This window comes from Garra rufa, chromosome 13, assembly GCF_049309525.1.
Source record: "Garra rufa chromosome 13, GarRuf1.0, whole genome shotgun sequence".
Lineage (NCBI taxonomy): Eukaryota > Metazoa > Chordata > Actinopteri > Cypriniformes > Cyprinidae > Garra > Garra rufa.
The window spans coordinates 28,901,005-28,923,770 of NC_133373.1; the positions used below are offsets into that span (position 1 = coordinate 28,901,005).

The 22,766-nt window shown below is 40.7% G+C and overlaps 1 protein-coding gene across 1 annotated transcript in view; it reads right to left on the reverse strand.

Annotated features, from left to right (window-relative positions):
- The window catches only part of armc2 (armadillo repeat containing 2), a 34,667-nt gene extending 19,074 nt beyond the window's left edge, over positions 1-15,593 (reverse strand). The window contains exons 1-6 of the mRNA XM_073853159.1: positions 15,340-15,593; positions 14,892-14,964; positions 14,636-14,810; positions 13,373-13,499; positions 2,477-2,520; positions 1,861-1,968 (exon numbers count right to left, since the gene is read on the reverse strand). Coding sequence (XP_073709260.1) covers positions 1,861-1,968; positions 2,477-2,520; positions 13,373-13,499; positions 14,636-14,810; positions 14,892-14,964; positions 15,340-15,551 — 739 coding nt within the window. The 5' untranslated portion in view covers positions 15,552-15,593. The remainder of the gene's footprint in view (positions 1-1,860; positions 1,969-2,476; positions 2,521-13,372; positions 13,500-14,635; positions 14,811-14,891; positions 14,965-15,339) is intronic.
- Positions 15,594-22,766: the final 7,173 nt, after the last annotated feature.

A 22,766-nucleotide genomic window follows, 5' to 3' on the forward strand; every position in this document is an offset into this window, starting at 1 on the left:
AGTAATAGAAAAAAATAAGAAACCACTCAAACAAGACATTTTTGGACTGTAACAGGGTGAATGGAAAATCAACTACTTGCATGATTGCATGTCAAAAAATAGTTTTGGAACTACTTCTCTTTATTATTTCTCTTTAAAGGTGACATATCATGGAAATCTGACTTTTTCCATGTTTAAGTGCTATAATCGGGCCCTCTGTGCATCTACCAACCCAGAAAACATGAAAAAAAAAACAGTATTTTTTTTTGCTAAGCCTTTCTCTGCAAGCTTGTAAAAATGAGCCGCTCAGTTTTCGCTCACCTCGTGACGTAAATTATATTATTATAATATTCAACCCACAGCACCACCATTGTGTTTTTGCAAGCGACAATGGTGTACTAGTTCTAGCGCCATGGTGAAAGTTTGAGCAAAGCATGAAAACTGTTTTGTCTTTCGCTCCACAGATGAACATAGAACACTTTAGAGTCCCAGTCTAAGAGGAGATAAGAGAGCAGTGGATTTATTTACTGTATATTATGCTGCTGTCACACAGATCTAATATAAACATGCAATTTCTTTCCCAGTGGTTTACCTTCACAGACATAACTGACTGTTTTTGTAACTCCTATGTGTTTTTAACACAAACCTGTGTGTATTTGACAGTTCAAGCGCAATAAGACATGAAAGAGAACTTAGTTTAGTACTTACATGCTGTGTGACAGCCACAAAATTATATAATAAATTATCTGTGGGGTATTTTGAACTGAAACTTCAAAGACACCTTTTGGGGACCCCTGAGACTTTTATTACATCTTGTTAAAAGGGGTGTAATTTATAATTATTTATCATTTATAATTTACTCACCCCCTTGTCATCCAAGATGTTTGTGTCTTTTTTTATTCAGTCGATAGGAAATTATATTTTTTGAGGAAAACAATTCAGGATTTCTCTCCATATAGTGGACTTCTATGGTGCCCGCGAGTTAGAACTTCCAAAATGCAGTTTACATGCTTCTTTAAAGGTTTATATACTTTTTAACCTCAAATGCTTGTTTTGTCTGGTTCTGTGTGAACTCTGTGTATTCCGGTTCAAGGCAGTTAGGGTAGGTCATAAAACTCTTATTTTGTCCTCTAAGTTCAAAATCGTCTTACATCGCTGCAGAAGTACCGACCCAGCGTTTACAAAATGAACATGCAAAGAAGATCAAAGGCCCTGAAGATCAAAAAAATGTAAAACAGCGATATAGGACGATTTTTAAAGTTGGAGAAGAAAATGAGATGGGAGTTTTTTGACCTACCCTAAGTGTCTTAAACCGGAATACACAGAGATCTAGACAAGACCAGCATTTGTGGTTGAAAAGTATACAGATTGCATTTTTTTTTAGAAAAGGACCGATCGTTTTGATAGATTAGACCCTTCTTCCTTGACTGAGATCGTTTAGAGCCCTTTGAAGCTGCACTAAAACTGCATTTTGGAAGTTCAATCTCGTGGGCACCATAAAAGTACACTATATGGAGAGAAATCCTGAAACGTTTTCCTCAAAAAACAAAATTTCTTTACGACTGAAGAAAGGCATTAACATCTTGGATGACAAGGGGGTGAGTAAATTATCTGTAAATTTTTGTTCTCCAAGTGAACTTCTCCTTTAAATAATAAAGAAGACTGATAAGAGTTTGATGCAAAAAATCTGAATATCTTTGCAACATTACATTTATTCATGTTCATATTTCTAAGAGCTCAAAAAGAAGTAATGCAAAAATTTTGTTCTTATAAAGTTTTTAAAAGATAATGAAAGGTCATCAGGTATCAACCTGAATGTAAATTTGTTTTTGGAGCTACTGGTGCATATTAACACTTTCATGGGGGTAATTTTATCATCACCTGGTGCAAAGGACTCAAATGCTTGAAGGACAGGAAAGACTTTAGTGTTCCAGAAGACAGATTCATCCATGTTGTCATCTCCTGTGTCTCCATGCCCAAGCTTGAATTCTACAGCGGAGTGACATGAAGTGGGTGTCAGTCACAGAGAGACAGACAGATAAAAATACATAAACAGACACAAAGATGTACTTGATTGATCCCGGAAAGGAAATTCAGAAAGTTCACTCTAGCGGTTCTTAAAGCATATGAATGTAATACAGGATGTTCAGCATAGCATGAAAAGGTCAGAGCTTCACACCCACACGGCTTTTCATTAGTGTCTGTTCTGTTCAAATGCCTCTGTGTGCATTTGCATTGTGGACGAGCTGCAGGAAGCAGTGGGTTGCGAAAACAACAGATCAAACGGTTATCAACTGGCATCTGGATAAAGAACCTTGAGAAACTGCTGCAGCAAAAGTGGTTTAGGTTTCCAATCCGATCAGATGTTTGCGGCTATTGGCAAGATTGTGTCAGGGGCGAGATTCACAAGATTGTGAGACCTTTGCTTTGTTTATCACGTGTCTCACTGTCGGTTAGCGGTATATCTATGTTACATCATAGATATAACAGTATATACCTGGTTTGGATCCTCTTGCACTGGATACATCCGTTTGCAGTATCCTATTAATCACAATCACAAAGAAATGAATACAGTGAATACAGTGCAAACTGAGAGCATAAACAACATCTTTGTGTTTGGAAAATTGGAATTGGAATTACAAAAATCTCAAATTTATATTTAACCTAAACATTTTTACAGAATTTTCCTGTTTTCCTGGCAGACACAAGAGGTCACTGTTGTGATATTCTGATGTAGCATTTCATTGCCTAATTTTTTTCATTATACCTGTATCTTATTCTTTAACTGTCAGTGGTTTCAAAATCAGTTACTGGTGAAAAATAGATAACTTTCAAAATGTGCTTGTGGAAATGTTCATTAATATGTGTGCATGGAAGGGATACTACAACAGACAGGAAACCACAGGTTCACGTGCTTGTCTCAGAACTAGTCATGCACTGTCATGGTGAATTTTATCTCAAATATCAAGATATCCGTTAACACGGTTTTAGTCTGTGCTATCATTAATAGCAGATTAAACTGACATATTACAGTATGTCTGCTTAAAATTTAAAAAAAAATTATAGTACAATATAATGCAATCATTCATCTTTATCTTATTTCACATTAGTATTTTCATAAGGGTTGGGCATTTTTGTGGCATTGATCATGCTGGGCTTTGTACTGTCTCGATAATGCCTCTTTGTTGATGGGATGCCTTGGTCGAGACGTGATCTCATCGTGTGAATCTCAAATAAGACTGTACTGGTGGTCAACAGACCAGTCAGCCAGCCAGTCACAAACGGCCTGCATAATCTAATATCACTCCATTAGCAACTATAACAAGGATATGCTAGAGATAGATGGAAAGAGAAGGCTTGCTGCCTGACTTTAACTTGCTATTAAATTCCAGAGTGTCCGTAAATGCATTTAAATTGGAAGCATTCTGGGAATCAAATTAATAAGAGCGCTTGGATTTGAATAAACGAATTTTATAATGTGGTCTAACTGATGGTTTACACAATTCTGTTGCATTTCATGAAAGATGTTCACAAAAGAGACTCAGATAACTTTTAGGATTAAGGATTAATACCACTGGGATCTACTGATCCTCAGAATGGTTAACAATAAATAAATTATTTGAACAGGGTGTCCTGTGAGTCAACAACACACAAAAATGTTTTACTGCCGTTCTTAAGGCTGATGATACACTGGGCAACTTTTTGAGCAATGTTGCCGGGCAACTTTGGCAAATGTTGCTGTCAATGGGCAACCAGGTGAGATACAGGGCCCACGATTGATCTAAATTATCCAGATAGAAATCTGTTACCCATTTTCAATGGGAAAGTGCTCAAACAATATTGCAAAAAAAAAAGTTGCCCGATAAAATTGCTCAAAAAGTTGCCCCGTGTATCATCAGCATAAGGGACATACGTCTGATGCAAGTCCCTGTCACAGGGTATATGCAGAAATTCCAAAAGTAATTTCAATACCTTTTTAAGACTTTTTAAAGACCTTCTCAGAATATTTTAAGACCTCATCCCCACTCAAGTTCGAATCAGTATCAAACCTTTAACTTAATAAACAGTTGTTAATAAACAGTTGACAACACAATGACACTGGCCAAACTAATAAATACAGTAAACAACAGGATAAAAACGACGGATTATGTCCATGTTTTTTCCCCACAATATTACGTTTTATTATGTACGGAAAGCACAAACTCTATTTCTCTCGCTCTCTCACTGACAGACGCACACATATACAGTTAGCACTCGCGTTAATGTTGTTAGCGCTGCTCTGACGATTAACAACTTAAAAACTACATGACAGTTCTCACAAGCGAGGTAACAACGGCGTGGTCTAGAAGAAAATGAACTTAAAGTTTAACTGTTAGTAGAGACGATGCTGCCAGTCACCTTTCAGAGACACACAGACTTGAGAGAGGTAATAATGCACTTCTCTCTCCCTCTCTCTTTCTGTCTGTCTGTCGGTCTGTCTAAACTTCATTATTGACTGCATTAGTTTGCTATCAACGGCTCAAGCGTCGTTACTAGGTCTAAAACGACGTTTTGGAACTAGCAACGAAGCTGTTGGATGAGCTGCATAAGAAATTAATCCTACTCACAATAGCGTTTTAAGGATAAAAACCGGACGAATGTCTTGAAATATATCATTTGATCGATGTCTTGAGGTAACTGTAGTGTAAGCGGAATAATTGACTTGTGGTAACTGTAGTATAAGCGGAATAACTGAATTCGGTCCGTAGAATTCTACGAAAATAATGCACACCACCTTGAGTGTGCATTATTTTCTAAGAATTCTACGGCCCGTCGTCAATTATTCCTTAATCATAAATCAATGGAGCACAACCATGCAAGAGAACGTACTCGGTTACTAACGTAACCTCGGTTCTCTCAGAGAGGGAACGAGTACTGCGTAAGCGTAACGCTTGGGGAAAATCCTTTCCGCGAGAGATATTGAAGCCAAAAAATTATCCTTAATTTTGTATTAATGTAAAACGCGTTGCCGCAGTGAGCAGACATAGGCGAGGCGTATTGCGTGCCTATTGGCTGCTCTGCAGCAACTGCAGCACCTATCGAGCGAGGCTTGGCGCGAAACCAGCTCCAATGAGGGCATTTCGCGCCTAATACGTCATCTCCCGCCGAAAGTGGCGTGATCCAAGCCTATAAATATCGCTCGAAGGCAGCTACACTCTGGTTTTTCATCATAAAAGCGCCCAGAGCACGCGCTTGCACGGCAAGGTAGCAGTACTCGTTCCCTCTCTGAGAGAACCGAGGTTACGTTAGTAACCGAGTACGTTCTCTTACGAGAGGTCTCTCGTACTGCGTAAGCGTAAGCTTACGCTTGGGGACCCCATGTAAAACGCCGTGCATGCCAAGATCTGATACCATAGACCCGAGGGCGATAGCCCGGGGTTCATATAGTGCTTGAACGTGCTTGAACGTATAAGGGGATTAGGACCCTAGAAACACTGGCTCCTGGTGTATCCGGGCAGGTAAACGACCTGGATAAACTTGGAACATGGGTCTAGATATCTGTTAATATCTAGACCGATAGCAACTTGGCCTGTAGGGCGGGAACCTCCAAGTTGTAGAATCTTATGAATGTAGACGGAGAGGCCCAGCCTGCCGCCGTACAAATGTCTTGCAAGTTAATCCCACTCGACCAAGCCCACGACGAGGCCACGCCCCTCGTGGAATGTGCTCTGACACCCAGCGGGCATTGCATGCCCTTGGACTCGTACGCCAGTGCAATAGCATCCACTATCCATCTGGATAAAGTCTGTTTTGACGCAGCCATTCCTTTAGAATGCCCGTAAAACGAGACAAACAGCTGTTCTGTCTGTCTAAAAGCAGACGTGCGAGACACATAGACTCTTAGCGCTCTCACTGGACATAAGAGTCTCGCGTCAGCCTCTTCATCCACAACCGGCAGAGCAGACAGTGCGATGACCTGTGCTCGAAACGGTGTGTTAATAGACTTTGGCACATATCCATGCTTGGGTTTGAGTATAACTTTAGAGTCGTTAGGTCCAAACTCCATGCATGTCGCGCCCACGGAGAGCGCGTGCAAGTCTCCTACGCGCTTCACTGAAGCGAGCGCTAGGAGGAATATAGCCTTAAGAGACAGATATTTTAATTCAGCCGCCTGTAGTGGTTCGAATGGTCCGCCCTTCATAGCGTCCAGCACCACAGAAAGGTCCCACGTTGGGACTGAAGGCGGTCTGGGTGGATTTAATCTCTTAGCTCCTCTAAGGAAGCGTATGATTAAATCGTTCCTCCCTATTGACTGACCTAGCGTTGTCCTCGAGAACGCTGCTATGGCCGCCACATAAACTTTGAGCGTGGACGGGGACCTGCCCTTGTCCAGCAGCTCTTGTAGGAAGGAAAGTACATCTGTCACTCCACAGTCTGTGGGTGAAGATCCGCGGGCTGTGCACCAGTCCGCAAATATCGACCACTTCGAGGCATAGAGCCGTCTAGTAGATGGAGCCCTAGCCTGTGTGATCGTTGATATCACTCCTGTGGGGAGTTCATCATATATTCCCTGGTGACCCATACATGAAGGGACCACAGCTCGGGGTGAGGGTGCCAAATCGCGCCGCCCGCCTGCGAGAGGAGGTCTCTCCTCACAGGTATTGGCCACGGTGCGATGCTCGTCATCTGCATCAGCGCTGGGAACCAAGGCTGGTTCCCCCAAAACGGCGCTATTAGCAGTATTGCACACCCTTCCTCCTTCACCCTCTCTATCACCTGAGGTAGGAGAGAGACTGGGGGAAAAGCATAAAGAGGACGGCGGGGCCACGCATGGGCTAGCGCGTCCTTGGCTTTGGAAAAGAATTCTAGACAATGAGCATTGTCCTGAGATGCAAATAGATCTATCTCCGCTCTGCCGAATGTTTTCCATAATAGCTGCACCGTCTGAGGGTGCAGCGACCATTCGCCCGCCGGAACATTGTTCCTGGACAGTCTGTCTGGTCCTACATTTAGGGTCCCCCGCACGTGCGCTGCCCTCAGCGAGCGCAGGTTGCGATGAGCCCATACCAGAAGGCGTTCTGCAAGTGCATGTAGTTTTCTGGACCTGAGACCGCCCTGGCGATTTATGTAAGCCACTACCGATATGTTGTCGGAGCGGACTAATACGTGACTTCCCTTCAATAAGGGAAGAAAATATGTCAGCGCATTCTCCACTGCCATCATTTCGAGGCAGTTGATATGCAGCGATTTCTCGCGTTCTGACCACTGGCCGAACGACGGTCTGCCGTCTAGCAGCGCTCCCCATCCCGAGGTGGACGCGTCCGTGGACACTACTTTCACCTTCGAGGGTCTCTCTAGAGTGACACCTGCTTGGTACCAGCCGGCTGTTCTCCACGGCATCAGGGCTGTAACGCATCTCTGATTGATCGTGAGACGGAGTCGACCGGATGCCCACGCTCGGCGCGGCACTCGCGCTCTCAGCCAGAACTGCAGTGGGCGCATGCAGAGCATCCCTAACTGTAGAACTGATGATGCTGAGGCCATAAGACCTAACACTCTTTGAAAGGTCTTGAGCCGGGCAGACGTGCTGCAGCAGAGCGCGCTCACTGCTCTCTGAATGTTCAGCGCGCGCTCTTGCGATAGCTTCGCTGTCATTGACTGCGAATCCAGTTCTATGCCCAGGAAGGAGATATTCTGGCTGGGGTTCAGCGAGCTTTTCTCCCAATTGACTTTCAAACCCAAATTCTCGAGGTGATCGAGTAACATGGTCGTATGCTCCCTGAGCACTGAGCGAGATTGCGCTAAAATCAGCCAATCGTCCAAATAATTCAGTATTCGCACTCCCTTCAGTCTGAGCGGGGCGAGCGCTGCGTCCATGCACTTCGTAAACGTACGGGGTGCTAGGGACAAACCGAATGGCAGGACTGTGTACTGATAAGCTTGGCCCTCGAAGGCGAATCTCAAAAATCGCCTGTGACGCGACGCTATCTGTATTTGAAAATACGCGTCTTTCAGATCCACTGACACAAACCAGTCTCCTCGGCACACTTGCGCGAGGATTTTCTTGGTCGTGAGCATTCTGAACTTTCGCTTCACCAGCGCTTTGTTCAGTTGTCTTAGATCTAGTATGGGCCTGACTCCCCCGTCTTTTTTCGGTATCAGGAAGTATTTGCTGTGTAGCCCTCTTTCGCTCTGACCTTGAGACAGGGGTTCTATGACTCCTTTGCTCAATAATGTGGTCACTTCGGCTCGTAGCAGGTGTGCTGCATCTGCCTGTATAGTGGTCTCGACGCGCGCCGTGTAACAGTGAGGGCGCCGTCGAAACTGGAGCGAATAGCCTCTTTTTATGATGTCCAGCACCCATTGTGAAACCCCCGGGAGCTTTTCCCATGCATTTGCATGTAATGCAAGGGGGTGGGTGCGAAGCGCGCTCCGTTCTGTTAATAACGGGGCCGCTTCGGTGCGTTTTGACACACACGTGTCTGTGACATGCGAGGCTCGGGGTACGCTGACCGCGGGGACTGCTATCTTTGTGTGTATATGTGGTTGCGTAGTGACGGGCACATTTAACACACTCAATGCAGCTTTTAGTCGTGAAGACGGGGCGTCGTCCGGTTTCGTTTTTACAGAAACCGTAAGACCTGCCTGATATGATATGTGTGGGCACTTTTGGGTGGGCACATATATCACATGTGAAGCGCAGTCGATTTGGGTCGACTTTATGTGCGCGGGGTTTGTATGACAGGATGTGCTTATGTGTAGTGATGGGCACTGGACAGTGGGCATGCGTGCTACACACAAAACACCTTCGGCTGTGGCCGGGACACCCGAAAATACACTCTTTTGAGGATTTATTTGGGTAGCCGTGAGAACGGCTTTTGAGTGCAGACAGGCGGGCTGCAGCGCCGGCCTGATGACTGCGGATGATGCTGGAACAGCCACATTTCTTGGAGCTAAGCGAGCGAATACTTTCGGTGGGAGTCTGGCAGCCGCGGGACTCGCGCACCGGCGTTTTCCTAGCTGTACTAGGCCTGCTTCGGGGGGTTAGGTTTCAACTCAACCCTGGGTCTCTGAGCGCGCGCTCCGTGGCGGCGGCCTGCAGAGCGGGAACGAGGTCTCGCTCCCTGCTCCTGGTGGCGTTGTGAGACAGCTGCAGCGGGCTGAGGCTGGGGTCTGGAGCTCTGCGCTGGCGGCTTTGGGCGACCGGTAGAGCTAGACCGCTTCGGCAGGAAGTGCTTCATCGCCTGAGAGGTCTTCTGAACTTCTGCAAACCGCTCAGTGAAGTCCTTCAACGACGTGCCGAACAGACCAGCCGTGGAAAACGGCGCATCAAGAAAGGCTGTGCGCTCGGACTCCGCCATCTCTGAGAGCGTGAGCCACAAGTACCTTTCTGCAACCGTCAGCGCCGCCATGTTGCGTCCTATGGCCTGAGCTGCCGATTTGGTGGCACGGAGTGCGAGGTCCGTGGCGCTCCTCAAATCCGGTACGCAGATCGCGTCAGGGCCTTCCTCATCCAGCTTTTGGAGAAGGTCTGCCTGGAAGATCTGCAGCGTGGCCATGGTGTGCAGCGCTGAGGCGGCCTGTCCCGCCGCGGTGAAAGCTCGGTGTAGCAGACTCGACGTCTGTCTGCAGGCCTTAGACGGCAGCGCCGGCTTAGCACGCCGTCCAGCTGAGGGCGGGCATAAGTGGGCCGCGATCGCTTCTTCCACCGGAGGTATCGCTAGGTAACCTCTACTCTCGGCGCCGTCCACTACAGAGAACGCCGGGGAGGAGGATGGGCGCACTCTCGCTGAGTAGGGGGCGCTCCAAGACTTTGCGAGCTCCTGGTGAAGCTCCGGAAGGAAAGGGGCCGGTTTCGCTAGCGACGTCCGTTCTCCTTTCGGCAAGAACCGGCCATCCAGCCGGTTGTGAGCAGGCTGCTCGGGTGAGGACCACTCCAGGCCCAGGCTCGCCGTGGCTTGGGTTAAGATCCTCATGAGCTCTGACTCAATAGAGGCTCTCGCGCTGGGTGGGGCGCGGGCAGGGGGGGCGATGTCCGCAGAGCTCGCCCAGTCCTCGCTGCCTGACGCTGCCAGCGAGCAAGAGTCCTCCTCCTCCTCCATCCCACTCTCCTCGACAGCGACATCGGCGGGCGCAGCGGCTGACAGCGGCTGCGCCAAATCCGGCACTGAGAAGGTGAGTGTAGGTGAAGCTAGCAGGCGCACCGGCGAGCTTTGACGGCTGGAGGATGATTCCGGAAGCCTCTGGGCACGGCGCTTTTTACGGCGCGGCGCCGCAGCAGGCATAGGAGCGGGCTGCGAGAAGAAGGCCAAGCGAGTCCTCAGAGTCGCCATGGCCAGTGACTCGCAATGAGGGCAACCTCCCTCGGCGAGCGCCATCGCAGCATGCTCCTCCCCCAGGCAGGAAACGCACACGGCGTGGCGGTCCCCGTCACTGAGTGCGACTCCGCACGAGTCGCAGGATGGCATCTTTAAAAAGACGCTAGCTCTTTTAGAGTAAATAGCTAGTAAAGGATATAGTCGCCGGAAAGCGCAGCAGGAAGGCAGGAAGGCGGCGTAGCCAGCAGCTTCAGACTCGTCCCGCTGATGTACTTCCAGTCGACGGCGGCTTCTTCTCCAGCTCCAGCGATGCGAAGGCGTCGCGTGAAGGATGAAAAAATCAGAGTGTAGCTGCCTTCGAGCGATATTTATAGGCTTGGATCACGCCACTTTCGGCGGGAGATGACGTATTAGGCGCGAAATGCCCTCATTGGAGCTGGTTTCGCGCCAAGCCTCGCTCGATAGGTGCTGCAGTTGCCGCAGAGCAGCCAATAGGCACGCAATACGCCTCGCCTATGTCTGCTCACTGCGGCAACGCGTTTTACATTAATACAAAATTAAGGATAATTTTTTGGCTTCAATATCTCTCGCGGAAAGGATTTTCCCCAAGCGTAAGCTTACGCTTACGCAGTACGAGAGACCTCTCGTAAGAGAACTCAGATAAGCTCGGAAGCTTCATGGTTGTTTTCAGCGACATGCTTCAGCCACTGTTTAAACTCATCTTTCTCCAACTAGGAGTACGCTATTTTCCCATTTTGCCGTCTGTTTCGCTCTATGGTTTCTCTTTTCTCTTTTTTATTATTATTATTATTATTATTATTATTATGCAAACATATACAAAAAGTAATAATAGGACAAAACAACACATCTTGTAAAGTTTCACATACAAAGATAAAGATTTACAGACAAATAAGAAAATAATAATAGCAAACACATACAGAGGAAGAACTTTATGCATTACTTGTATTACCAAAACAATCTTCATAATATTTCAAAATTCTATCACTTTTCTTGTTTTTAATCAATCTAAGAGATTTAAGGAAAGCATCGATTTCAATTAAGAAATGAGGAAAAGAAGGCTGCGATTTAGAGAATTTTTGTTTATGAATAAAAAATTTCCCAATCAAAATCAAAAAATTAACTGTGTAATTCACTGAAATAGTTTTACCTTTATAGTAACAAATTATATCCTTTAACTGAAAGGAACTGGAAGAATCAAGGTGTTACCTATATAAAAATGTAAACTATTCCAAAAGTTTTGAGTCTTTAACAAAGAAAAAATAAATGAATCAGTGTTTCATCCTCCATCCCACAAAATGAGCATGAACTGTCAACATCCATATACTGTATTTTGCCAATGTATCGTTTACAGGATATATTTTATGAAGGATCTTGAAATGAACTTCTTTTATTTTATTTGAAATGCAGTACTTGTGAGGTAATAACCAGGCTTCCTTCCAGTCTATTAACTCAATAAGAGATGCCAGTTAAATTTGCCTCTAGGGACATTATATTTCTTTTTCTGTAGAATTTGTCGAATATGCTTATTATTACATTTTTTGTTAAAAATACTAATTCCGTATAATGACAAATCAGGTTCTTTAGTGTCACTCTTACTAAAAATTAAATGGCATTTTATAAGTTGAATTAAACCAGAAGGAATCGCTTTTAAAACTGCATTATATACTTTAAATGGTAAGGGAAAATTATAAATGGACATAAATTGCTCATAAGTCAAAAAGTTACCGAATTTATCAAAAATTGAAAAAACTCCAATTATATTCCTGTTAAACCACGAAGAGAGAAAAATAGATTTTTTCCTAATCATTATATCCGAGTTGTTCATAAGAAGGTTTTATGTGGTGAAAAATTGTGGGAATAACACAATTTCCAAGAGAGAAGAACCTGCTGGTTATCTATTAGCTAAGTAGTTACATTTTAATACAAAAGAAAGACCACCAATTTTTGCAAAAATATTATTTGGAATGAAAAAAAATATAGAATTGGGGTTTATTAAACATCTTTTAATCCAATTTATCTTAAATGTATTCACTATGTCACCAAAGTCTAACACTTCAAGTCCACCTTCTTTTCGACTATTCGCAAAGACTGTTTTATTTTTTTTTTGAGTTTATGAGGTTTGTGTTTCCATATGAAGTCTAGAAACATTTTATTAATTCCTTTAGCAGTAGAGTCATGAACGAATAGAGAAAGGGAAGGATATACAAAGTGAAATAATCCTTCTGCTTTGGACAAAAGTACCCTCCCATAAAGTGAGAGGTCTCTTTGGAGCCAAAGGTTAAAGATACTTTGTTTTTTTCTTACCCTACCAGAAAAATTAAGCTGTTGTCTCGCTGCTAAATTTTTTGTTAAGTAAATACCCAGATACTTTACAGTCTCTTTTACTAGGATACCATTAATTGAAGAATCATCCTTTTCATGGAGCGTCATTATCTCACACTTGGACATATTCAATTTCAGTCCAGAAGCACATGAAAACTGCTAAATTACACTTAAAGCTTTGGATAATTGACTCTTGTCTTTTAAAAAAAGAGCAGTATCATCAGCCAACTGTGAGATTTTAATTTCTCTATCAAAGATAGATATACCTTCCAAACTTTGTTCAAATATGATACTTAATGACAACAATTCCACTCTATAGTTTCGCTACATGTGGAGAGCGTCGCGTCACATCACCTTCCTGCGTTTGTCGCAAATTATGTGACATCACCCGGACGCGCCCCGGCCCGAACCAATCGCGTGGATCGAGCACGCCGTTGTTAATATTAGGAGGAAAATAAATATATTTATGCTTTTTTGGAGTCAAACACTTTGGACAATGCTTGAACAAAATTTAAGACCTCGTAAAAACACGATTAAGACTTTTTAAGGGCCTTAATTTTCTCATAATTGATTTATCAACTTTTAATACTTTTTAAGACCCCGCGGACACCCCGTGCTGATTCAAAGCTACCCAGTTACAGAGGTTTCAAACCTCTAAACGTGTATAGATGTAGGACTACATAAAAAGAACAATAAATCTTTAAGTGTGCATAGAAGACAGTAAAAGAGATGTTTGTGCTTGAAAAGCGTACCTGTGTTTTATAAGTACGTGCAGATCTGTTTCAGAGGATGATTTTGTTTTATGCTCTATATCAGCACAATGTATCTTTTCTCCGTCACCTGGTTGGTCTGCTTCGATCCTTGCCTCTAGAGACATGTCTGAATAGGCACACAACAACACAGCTTAGTTAAAGAATCACTAACAAAAACACAAATATATTAATAGACATAATTATTTTAAAATTGATTGATTATGTTAATGAAAGCTGAATAAATAAGCTTTCCATTAATGTATGGTTCGTTAAAAAAAAAAAAAAAATATTGAGAAAATCACCTTTAAAGTTGTCCAAATGAAGTTCTTAGCAATGCACATCACCTAATCAAAAATTAAGTTTTGATATATTTATGGTAGGAAATTTACAAAATATCTTTATGGACCTTGATCTTTAATTAATATCCTAATGATTTTTGGCATAAAAGAAAAATGTATAATTTTGACCTATGCAATGCATTGTTGGCTATTGCTACAAACACATAAAAAGTTGACTTAAATTTGACTTAAACTGACTTAAATTTGACTTAAATTTAAAGCGTTTCCTTTAAAAAACAACAAGAAAAGAACAACTTACTGTGCCAAACTATAACTATATAACTATATAACTATATATATATATATATATATATAACTATATATATATATATATATATATATATATATATATATATATATATATATATATATAAATACCTAGATAATTTGTTTTAAATTTGACTAAACACAAGCTCAGCCAGAAAATGTGCATCCAGATCAACCTTTTACAGTCTAGCACTGTCCTTTAGTGTCACTGAACTTTTTTAAGTGATTTTATTACCTATGTAAACAGAACAAAATTCAGTTTAGCAAACTATTGACAGGACAAACACACATTTTGTTTTCTCAATAAAAACAAACTCAGGGCACACACAGCAGAGTTACATCCTGAGGATGTAAACTGATTTATATCAATTTTTAGGTGTCTATTTATTTTGGTTCAGTCACAGTGTGAAATACTTTATGAGTTAGTTGACTGTCTCTTCAAAGGCATTGACAAAGGACACAATAAAGAGTGTTATCAATCTGCCTGACAGGTGAATAGCACTATTACTGCATTGCACTTTGATTTGAAAGAGAAAGTTATGTAACACTGTGCCATCTTGTTACTGGTTTTTTTGTTGGTAAGGGAATATTCATTGAGAAGAGAAAAAATAGAAAATGTAAACAGATTAATAAAACACTGTTTTATTTCTTTTCTTACTCTTTGTGTTTGGTGTCATCATGGGTGGTAGCCTGTTTATGGACGCTGCTCTAAGCTGTCTGGCTCGAGAACCTCCTGATCCTATCCTTGTATTCCCTCGCTCAGTTGGGGGTTTGGGGAGAGTTGCTTCATTGATACCGCCATCCTCATCCAGGGACACAGATAGCCTGGGTTTCTGGGATTGAGAGAACTCTTGAATTACTGTTTCCTGTTTTCATTCGAATAGTCAGACATAAAGTTTTGGAAAGCATCTTACATGCTCCAGAGGGCTGAGACGAGTTCCAGAGCCAGGCCTGGAGTCAGGAGTGTCAAAATGTCGGGCATGAAGACTACGAAAGAAATTTGTGCAGGCAATTAAAACCAGCATACATGTTTTGTAATCAAATAGCAAATTACAATTCAAGTACATTAGAGTGCAACAGTCTGGTTCTGGAAGTAAAAAAACATTAATAATCTCCACTGGGGAACTGATTTGTAACAATAATTTAAAACCTTTAGAGACAGACTACAACTATCTACAGACTAACTACAAGGTTGTTAATCGTTGGTTGGTTCATGATTTCTAACTCTTAGAGTAAATGGGAAAAATACTTTCAGAACTAAAGCTGCTGAAAATGGACTGTTGCACTCTATAATGACAATTCATTCTAAATAATATAATGGATAAAGGATAAATACATCTATTCTCTCCAGTGTTGTTTTACCTGAATGCAGATGGTGGTCGTCCATCATGTGCACGTGAAGATGATTCTCCAAAAAGCTGCCGTTGCTTCTCTTGAGGTGTGAAAGGCCGCTGTGTGGCAAGAGTTCTTAGAGAGCGACGAGCTTCTGACACTATCTCAGCACTCGTCTGTCTCCTGAGGCCAGCGCTCATGTAGACACGCTCACTTTTGTCCTGAAGCTCCATTAAAGACATGCTTGATCCATAGGGATGTGTGCCAGTATCAAGGGCCTGAGACCTTTATCCATTATCCTATAAGCAAAATGGGTAGGAAAAGATGCATAACTATAGTTAGCAGACAAAGGAAAAGGTTTATACACCTTGCAGAATCTGCAAAATGTTAATTATTTGACGAAAATAAGAGGGATCATATAGAATGCATGTTATTTTTTATTTAGTATTGAATACATTTCACATAAAATACATTTATAATCCACAAGATAAAATAATAGTCAAATTTATAAAAATGACCCCATTCAAAAGTTTACATAGACTTGATTCTTAAAAACTGTGTTGTTACCTTATTGATCCTTTTTTCAGCATTTGAACCCTTTCCAACAATGACTGTATGATTTTGAGATCCATCTTTTCACACTGAGGACAACTGAGAGACTCATATGCAACAATTACAGAAGGTTCAAATGCTCACTGATACTTCAGAAGGAAAAACTACGCATTTAAAGCTAGGGGTGAAAACTTTTGAATTTGAAGATTAAATTTAACTTATTCTGTCTTCTGGGAAGCATGTAAGTATCTTCTGTAGATTCTGAAAAAAAAAAGATATTTAGGCAAAATAAGAAATATTTACACATCCTCATTCCATTCAAAAGTTTTAACCCCTGACTCTTAATGCATTGTGTTTCCTTCTGAAGCATCAGTGTTTGAACCTTCTGTAATAGTTGCATGAGTCCCTCAGTTGTCCTCAGTGTAAAAAGATGGATCTCAAAATCATACAGTTATTGTTGAAAAGGGTTCAAATACACAAAAATGCTCCAAAGAATTTGTGGGACATGAAGGATTTTTTTTTGAAGAACTGTGGGGAGTTAAACTGTTCAGTTCTGTTCTGACTTTTTATTGCATATTTTTCTGACATTCTCATCTTTATTACTTCAGTCTACATATTACAGCAAGTGGTTTGCTTTAAGACATGTTTTCAATATTTAATATTTTATTACTTTTTAAAACGCACCCCACTCACAACCGATGTCATATCATTCGGGGGTGCGTTTCCCAAAAGCATCGTTAGCCTACTATGGTTGCAAGCTCCATTGAAATGTTTTGTTAACGACGTAACTTGCAACCAGTTGCTTTAGGGAAAAGCACCCCAGAGTGAGACAAGCATGCGCGTCCACGCACCGTCACCATGGAAACGAACAACGCTGCTACAGTAGCTCTGGTGTAGCAAAACAAAACATTCAAAACATATAAAGTAACAAACTAAAAACCTGAAGAAAATAATTAAAAACTCTCTTACAATGAACAACTCGATATGCTATTTTATATTCAAATAACCGACAAAAATTACACTAAACCACGACACTATTTGTATCAAGCATTGCCTGCAGTCTAACTGTTAACGTTACTTCATCAAACAACTTGTTGCTCTCAGTACACGATGTAAACAGTACGGAAAAACGATATTCCCATTTACCTTGATTTCCAAACGAGCTAAGCCTTGATTTCACTGTTTATCATGGTTAATCCAGGAAAGTGTGTGACAGCAGAAAGAGGGACGCACGCCACAGGGTCAATCACGGCCACGCGCATGGTCATGTGACACACGGAGGTTTTTGTTGTTTGTGAAACCTACTCTTACTGTCGTCTTTTCTCCCAATTTATGTTTTGAGGAGTTAGAAAAAATTAATTAGGAGTCATAAACCATAATTACACAAATATTGCCTTAATAAATAGGTGCGTGGCCTCAACCATAACATTATTTTCAACGGAAAAAAACACAGGTGAGACAGTTCAAAACTTGACGTATTCGATGAAGAAACTACAGTTGTTTTTATTCAGTCTGAAACTAAATGAAGCCTTCATTTATGTTCCTCCCCAAAGCTCCCAGTAGCCTACTTGCTTGGTGTTTGGTGAAAACCTAAAATTCAGAGCCCACAGAGACGCCGGATGCAAATATGAGGCATAAGGAGAGAGGTAATCACGCACAGGAGATGACAGGTGAGCTGATACTTACCCACCCAGAAAATAAAAGAGGAATAAAAAGTTCTGAATTTGTAGCTTTCTTCAAATGACAACAGTATCGTTTCTCAAATACGTTGTTCTGATTCATGCTGTCTAAACCACAGAAAAATCTGTGGAAGCTGCTAAATCATATAAAGAAGGACTTAAGCAGGAAAGGGCGCAATATTCTGACAAAGTTAATAGGTGGTAAAGATACATACGAGCAGTTTTAATTAAGATATTAGTCTAATATTTCTAGAAATGATAAGAACAAACATGAATGTTGTCTAGATTCTTGCCCTGGAAATCCTGGTTTAGTTTGGCCAACCACAAACGTCTTTTGTTCCTCAGACAGTTTTTGCACTCTTTTCCTTGATTTGTTATAACCTCTGGCAGTCTGTAATACTCAAAATGTTTTTCCTGGTCGGACTGATTAGTACAGTCCAAAACATGATAACAACTGACCATTTTCAGCAGCAATAATGAGCAAAATATTCAAGTTATGTTTGATTCAGTCGCATTGTTTACGTTCAGTGCCGCCAGTATGGCCGATAAAAGACGTGTCGTGAAAACACTCTATAGCAGTATCTATTTTTTTCTGTTGTGGCTTAACCATAGTAATTTCCCACAGAGCTTGTGTTCTCATTTAAGTCTTTTGAGAATATGTCCACATTGTTCTACTGTCCACCCTTTGACTAAATTATTTATTAGAGATGTCAAAGATCTTAATTGAGATGCTGTGGACTGCTAATACATAAAGGAATAAGAAAATATTATTAATGCTGTTGTTCAGCGTATTTGCTTTCTTTTACACAGCAGTGAAAAAACTACTTCACAAGCACGTTTACTCCATTGACACGATTTGTCCTACACTATATGTACAAACCCACTGTTTCTCTGTTCCTCATAAGGAAAAATGAACATATAAGCCATCTTTTGGCTCTGTGGTTAGATTTAAATAGCACTACAAGCTTCATTCTCATGGATACAAGAAGTCTCATTGGTGTAATGTGATTGGAGGAGCTAGCCAATGAGGAGTTAGTACAAGAGTGCTCATTGGCCAATGGCTGCATGGATATGGTTGCCCTCTTTCATTGTCACTAGGGGAGTGTGGTGCCAAGGATGGCAATCTTGATAACATTATGTCATGCGTACTGCATTTCTCAGCTTGTCAGATTTTAGATAAAGCTTGCACGAGGTGCACACATCTGTATTTAGAGGACTGCAAGAACGGTGCAAATTTAATTATCTTGTGAACCTTGACACATACGCACACACACCACTGACGGTGGTTGCTCTTCTTCTACGTCACTGAGGTAAATTGGTTTGCTTTGCAAGGACCATCATTTTCTTGCTGCTGTCTCCTTGGCAACCACTTCCTTATGGGCAGTCTTTGGACACATTCACTCCCTCACCTGGTGTTGAGAAAAATGTGAATGTATGACAAGGAGGTTAAGTAATGCCTTTGCTTAGACTTTACCAAAAGTAAGAATAACAGAAAGGTTAAAGTGACCATGAAATCAAAATCGACCATTGTTATTTTTATAAATTATTTATTAAGTGTTTAATATTTAATATTTTTTATCCATGCATGTCATTAATTAAAAAAAAAATCATGTTTTAAAACCTCGTAAACGTATCCCCACCTTTACAGGAAACAATAGGCAAGAAAAGACAATTAGCTTCAATTTTGACTTTGACATTTTTTAGGCCTATCTGGTTGTTATAATTCACATGCTGCTTTGCATATTTATCTGTATGTGTGTGTTTTTTTTTTTTTTTTTCGTAAAAGCAGGATAGAGGAACAAACGTGGCCGGAAATGTCACTGACCGAGCTGGGGACTGTTCAGATTGTCATGCCTCAGAGGTGCAAGTAACCAAATCCCAGAATACACTGCTGTCACTGTCTCTTCCCAGCACCTACTCAATCACTCGTTCTACCTCGTTTGACATAAATAAAAATACCTGTGGTGTACCAGACATGCTTTAGCCTGCTCAGCGTAAATAAAAACACACGGTCAAGCATGTACACTAAGCCAGGATAGATTGTAAGGATAAAAATGGCATTGTTGTTGGAGCCATGTGTTATATATCACACACACAAGCATGCATACAGTATATATATGGCATTGTTGTTTGCATATAACCTTTATAATAGGGTGGTGAAAGACAAAAACCTGAATGGTTTGTTTTGGAATGAACATGAACATAAATATAGGCTGGTTTTTGGAAACACATTTGTTGACCTTTCCATCTAATGTACTAATTTGCTGAAAGAAGAATAGTGAGAACAAGCAGCTGACTGCTTTGGACACTGGTATTTTCTTCTCTAACACAGTGGCTTTGATTATGACACAGTGACGACAGACTGCTGATTGACTCATCTGCTCACAGTGCTGTCCAGAAAAGCCAGCCACACACTCTCTCACTTGTTCTGTGAGCTCTGAGTGGGGTGCTATATATTTTATTAGACAAATATAGTAACAAATTCAGCTGCTGTTGCACAAGATGCAATGCAAAGCAGTCGTGAGGCTACATAAGTGCTAGGGTGACACTGGCCCACTCAGATTCACGGCTTGTCCACCCGATGCATTTATATAAAGAATTATTAAGGAGTGTTAAAATTCTGGTGGATGAGCACTGAGCTTCCAGCTTTTCTATTCTATGGTAAATGTAAGAGCTGTCGATCTGAGCGATCAAACTAATGCAAGAACTGTACAACAGTCCTGGATCTTTACTCTTGTCCTTACCAACCATATCAGAGATTCAGGGTGTGTTCACACTTGTCATGTTCAGTTAGATAAAAACAAACGATGTGCGATTCCTCTGTTAGTGCGGTTAATTTGAGTAAGTGTGAATGCTCCCATCCAAACCCTGGTGCGCACCAAACAAGTGGATTGAGACCGCTGAAAAGATGGGACTCGGTCCGCTTCCAAACGGACTCTGGTTCGAATGAAGTATGAACGCAACATGACCCAAATACTTCTAAACAAACCAAAAACTATAAGTAATGACAAGATGTGACACTAAGCAAAATGATTTAATGAATGGAACAAGCGGTGTATCCAAAACAAAATAAGCAGAGGGCAAACATGAAGCAATGAGGAGGTAAAATGCCGTTTATGAGCTCTTTGTGAGTTCGCAGGTGGGGAAAATAAAATCGTATACATGCAGCAATGAGCATGCTTAGTCTAGCAGACAGCATTAGGTGAATTTGACTTCACTTTAAGTTGAACGCACCTTTTCCTTTTTGTTTGGAGTGTTTGATGAGTTCCGTTCCGAAAATATACGTCATTCAACCCAACCAATCAAGTTGTGAACGTATCACTATGCCTTTAGGTTTGGTATGTTTAGGTTCACTGTCAAAAATGCCAGTGTGAACGCTAAGCAGATCAGGACCAAATGTATCACTTTCCTTTTGGTCCAGACCAAGTGAACCAAATGAACCGAACTACCAGTGTGAACACACCCTCAATTTCTATTGATTAAACTTCCAGACATTTTCATCATAACGTGATTGGATCTATGATTGGCTTGTCTGAATCGACAATGTATGATCCTTAACAGATCATATTTTCAAGTGAAGTCACATTTTTATTTTCATTTTAGGCATATACACTGCCATTCAAAAGTTTGGGATCAGTAAGATTTTTTATGTTTTTAAAAGAAGTTTATTATGCTCATCAAGGCTGCATTTATTTAATCGAAAATACAGATTTTTTTTATTTAATATTGTAAAATATTATTGCAGTTTAAAATAATGCTTTTCTATTTCAATATACTTTAAAATATTATTTATTTATGTGATGCAAAAGTGAATTTTCTTCAGCCAATACTCCAGTGTTCAGTGTCACTTGATCCTTCAGAAATCATTCTAATATGCTGATTTATTAGCAACGTTGAAAACAGCTGCTTAATATATTTTTGAACATGTGAGCGTTAAAAAGAACAGCATTTATGTAAAATAGAAATCTTTTTAAACAATATACACTACTGTTTAAAGGTTTGGGGTCAGTAAGTTTGTTTTCTTTCTTTTTTGATAGAAATTAATACTTTAATTCAGCAAGGATGTGTTAAATTTATAAAAAGTGACAGTAAGGACTTGTTGGAAAAGATGTCTATTTAAAATAAAGGCTGTACATTTAAACTTTTTATTCATCAAAGAATCCTAAAAAAAGTATCACAGGTTTAAAAAAATGATTAAGCAGCACAATTGTTTTCAACATTGATAATAAATCAGCATATTAGACTGAATTCTGAAGGGTAAAGTGACACTGAAGACTGGAGTAATGATGCTGAAAATTCTGCTTTGCATCACATAAATAAATTACTTTTTAAAGTATACAAAACCAATATTTTCAATTTTGTAATAATATTTCACAATATTTCATTTTTTTCTGTATTTTTGATCAAATAAATGCAGTCATTTTAAACATTTTTGAACAGCAGTGTATTTTTGGCCTTTTCTATTTTAACCAAAAACTGATAATGCTGGTTTTAGCTGTCGAAAATATCTTCCCTATTTTTATCTCAGATATTTTGAAATAATGTACTTGAGTCTAGGCTCTGAGGTCCACCCTATTTCACCAAGATCCTTTTAAGGTAAAGTGGGTAAAGGATTATGGGATATAGTGTGAGGTAAAATGTAGTGACAATAGCAGGGACCAATATATATTTTTTTTATTAAACGATTATATTTATATCTTTGCACTGCAGAGGTGGCAAAGAATCTGCTCTGCAGTGACATTTAGTTGCATTCACACTGTTTAAGGTAGCTCAGAGTTGGCATGAATGCATTTACACTGATTGTAATTGCATAAATATAACAATGAGATTTGTTTAAATATAAAATGTCAAATAAAAAAAGATACATTTAAGTATAAAATTAATCCTGCCAGAAGATGGCAGTAAGTCACTGTATTTACGAGTGAGTCACATAGTCATTCATTCAACCAATTCGTTAAAAAATGACTGATTCATTCAGGAACGTAGCAAGGTACTGCCTCGAATGAGTCATTGAATTAATTACTCAACCGACTGGTTAAAAAATGCAGATTTATTCAGTAACAAAAGATACGTCATGAAGTGGTTCTGTTGTATCTTTGTTTGGAAATATTTCAATGCCAAAACAGCAATACAGACCATTTTGACAATAATGGGCCTAAAATGTAAGTCACTTCATATTAGCTTCTTGTTCATTGGTGCCAATTTTGCCTCAAACTCTCAATAATT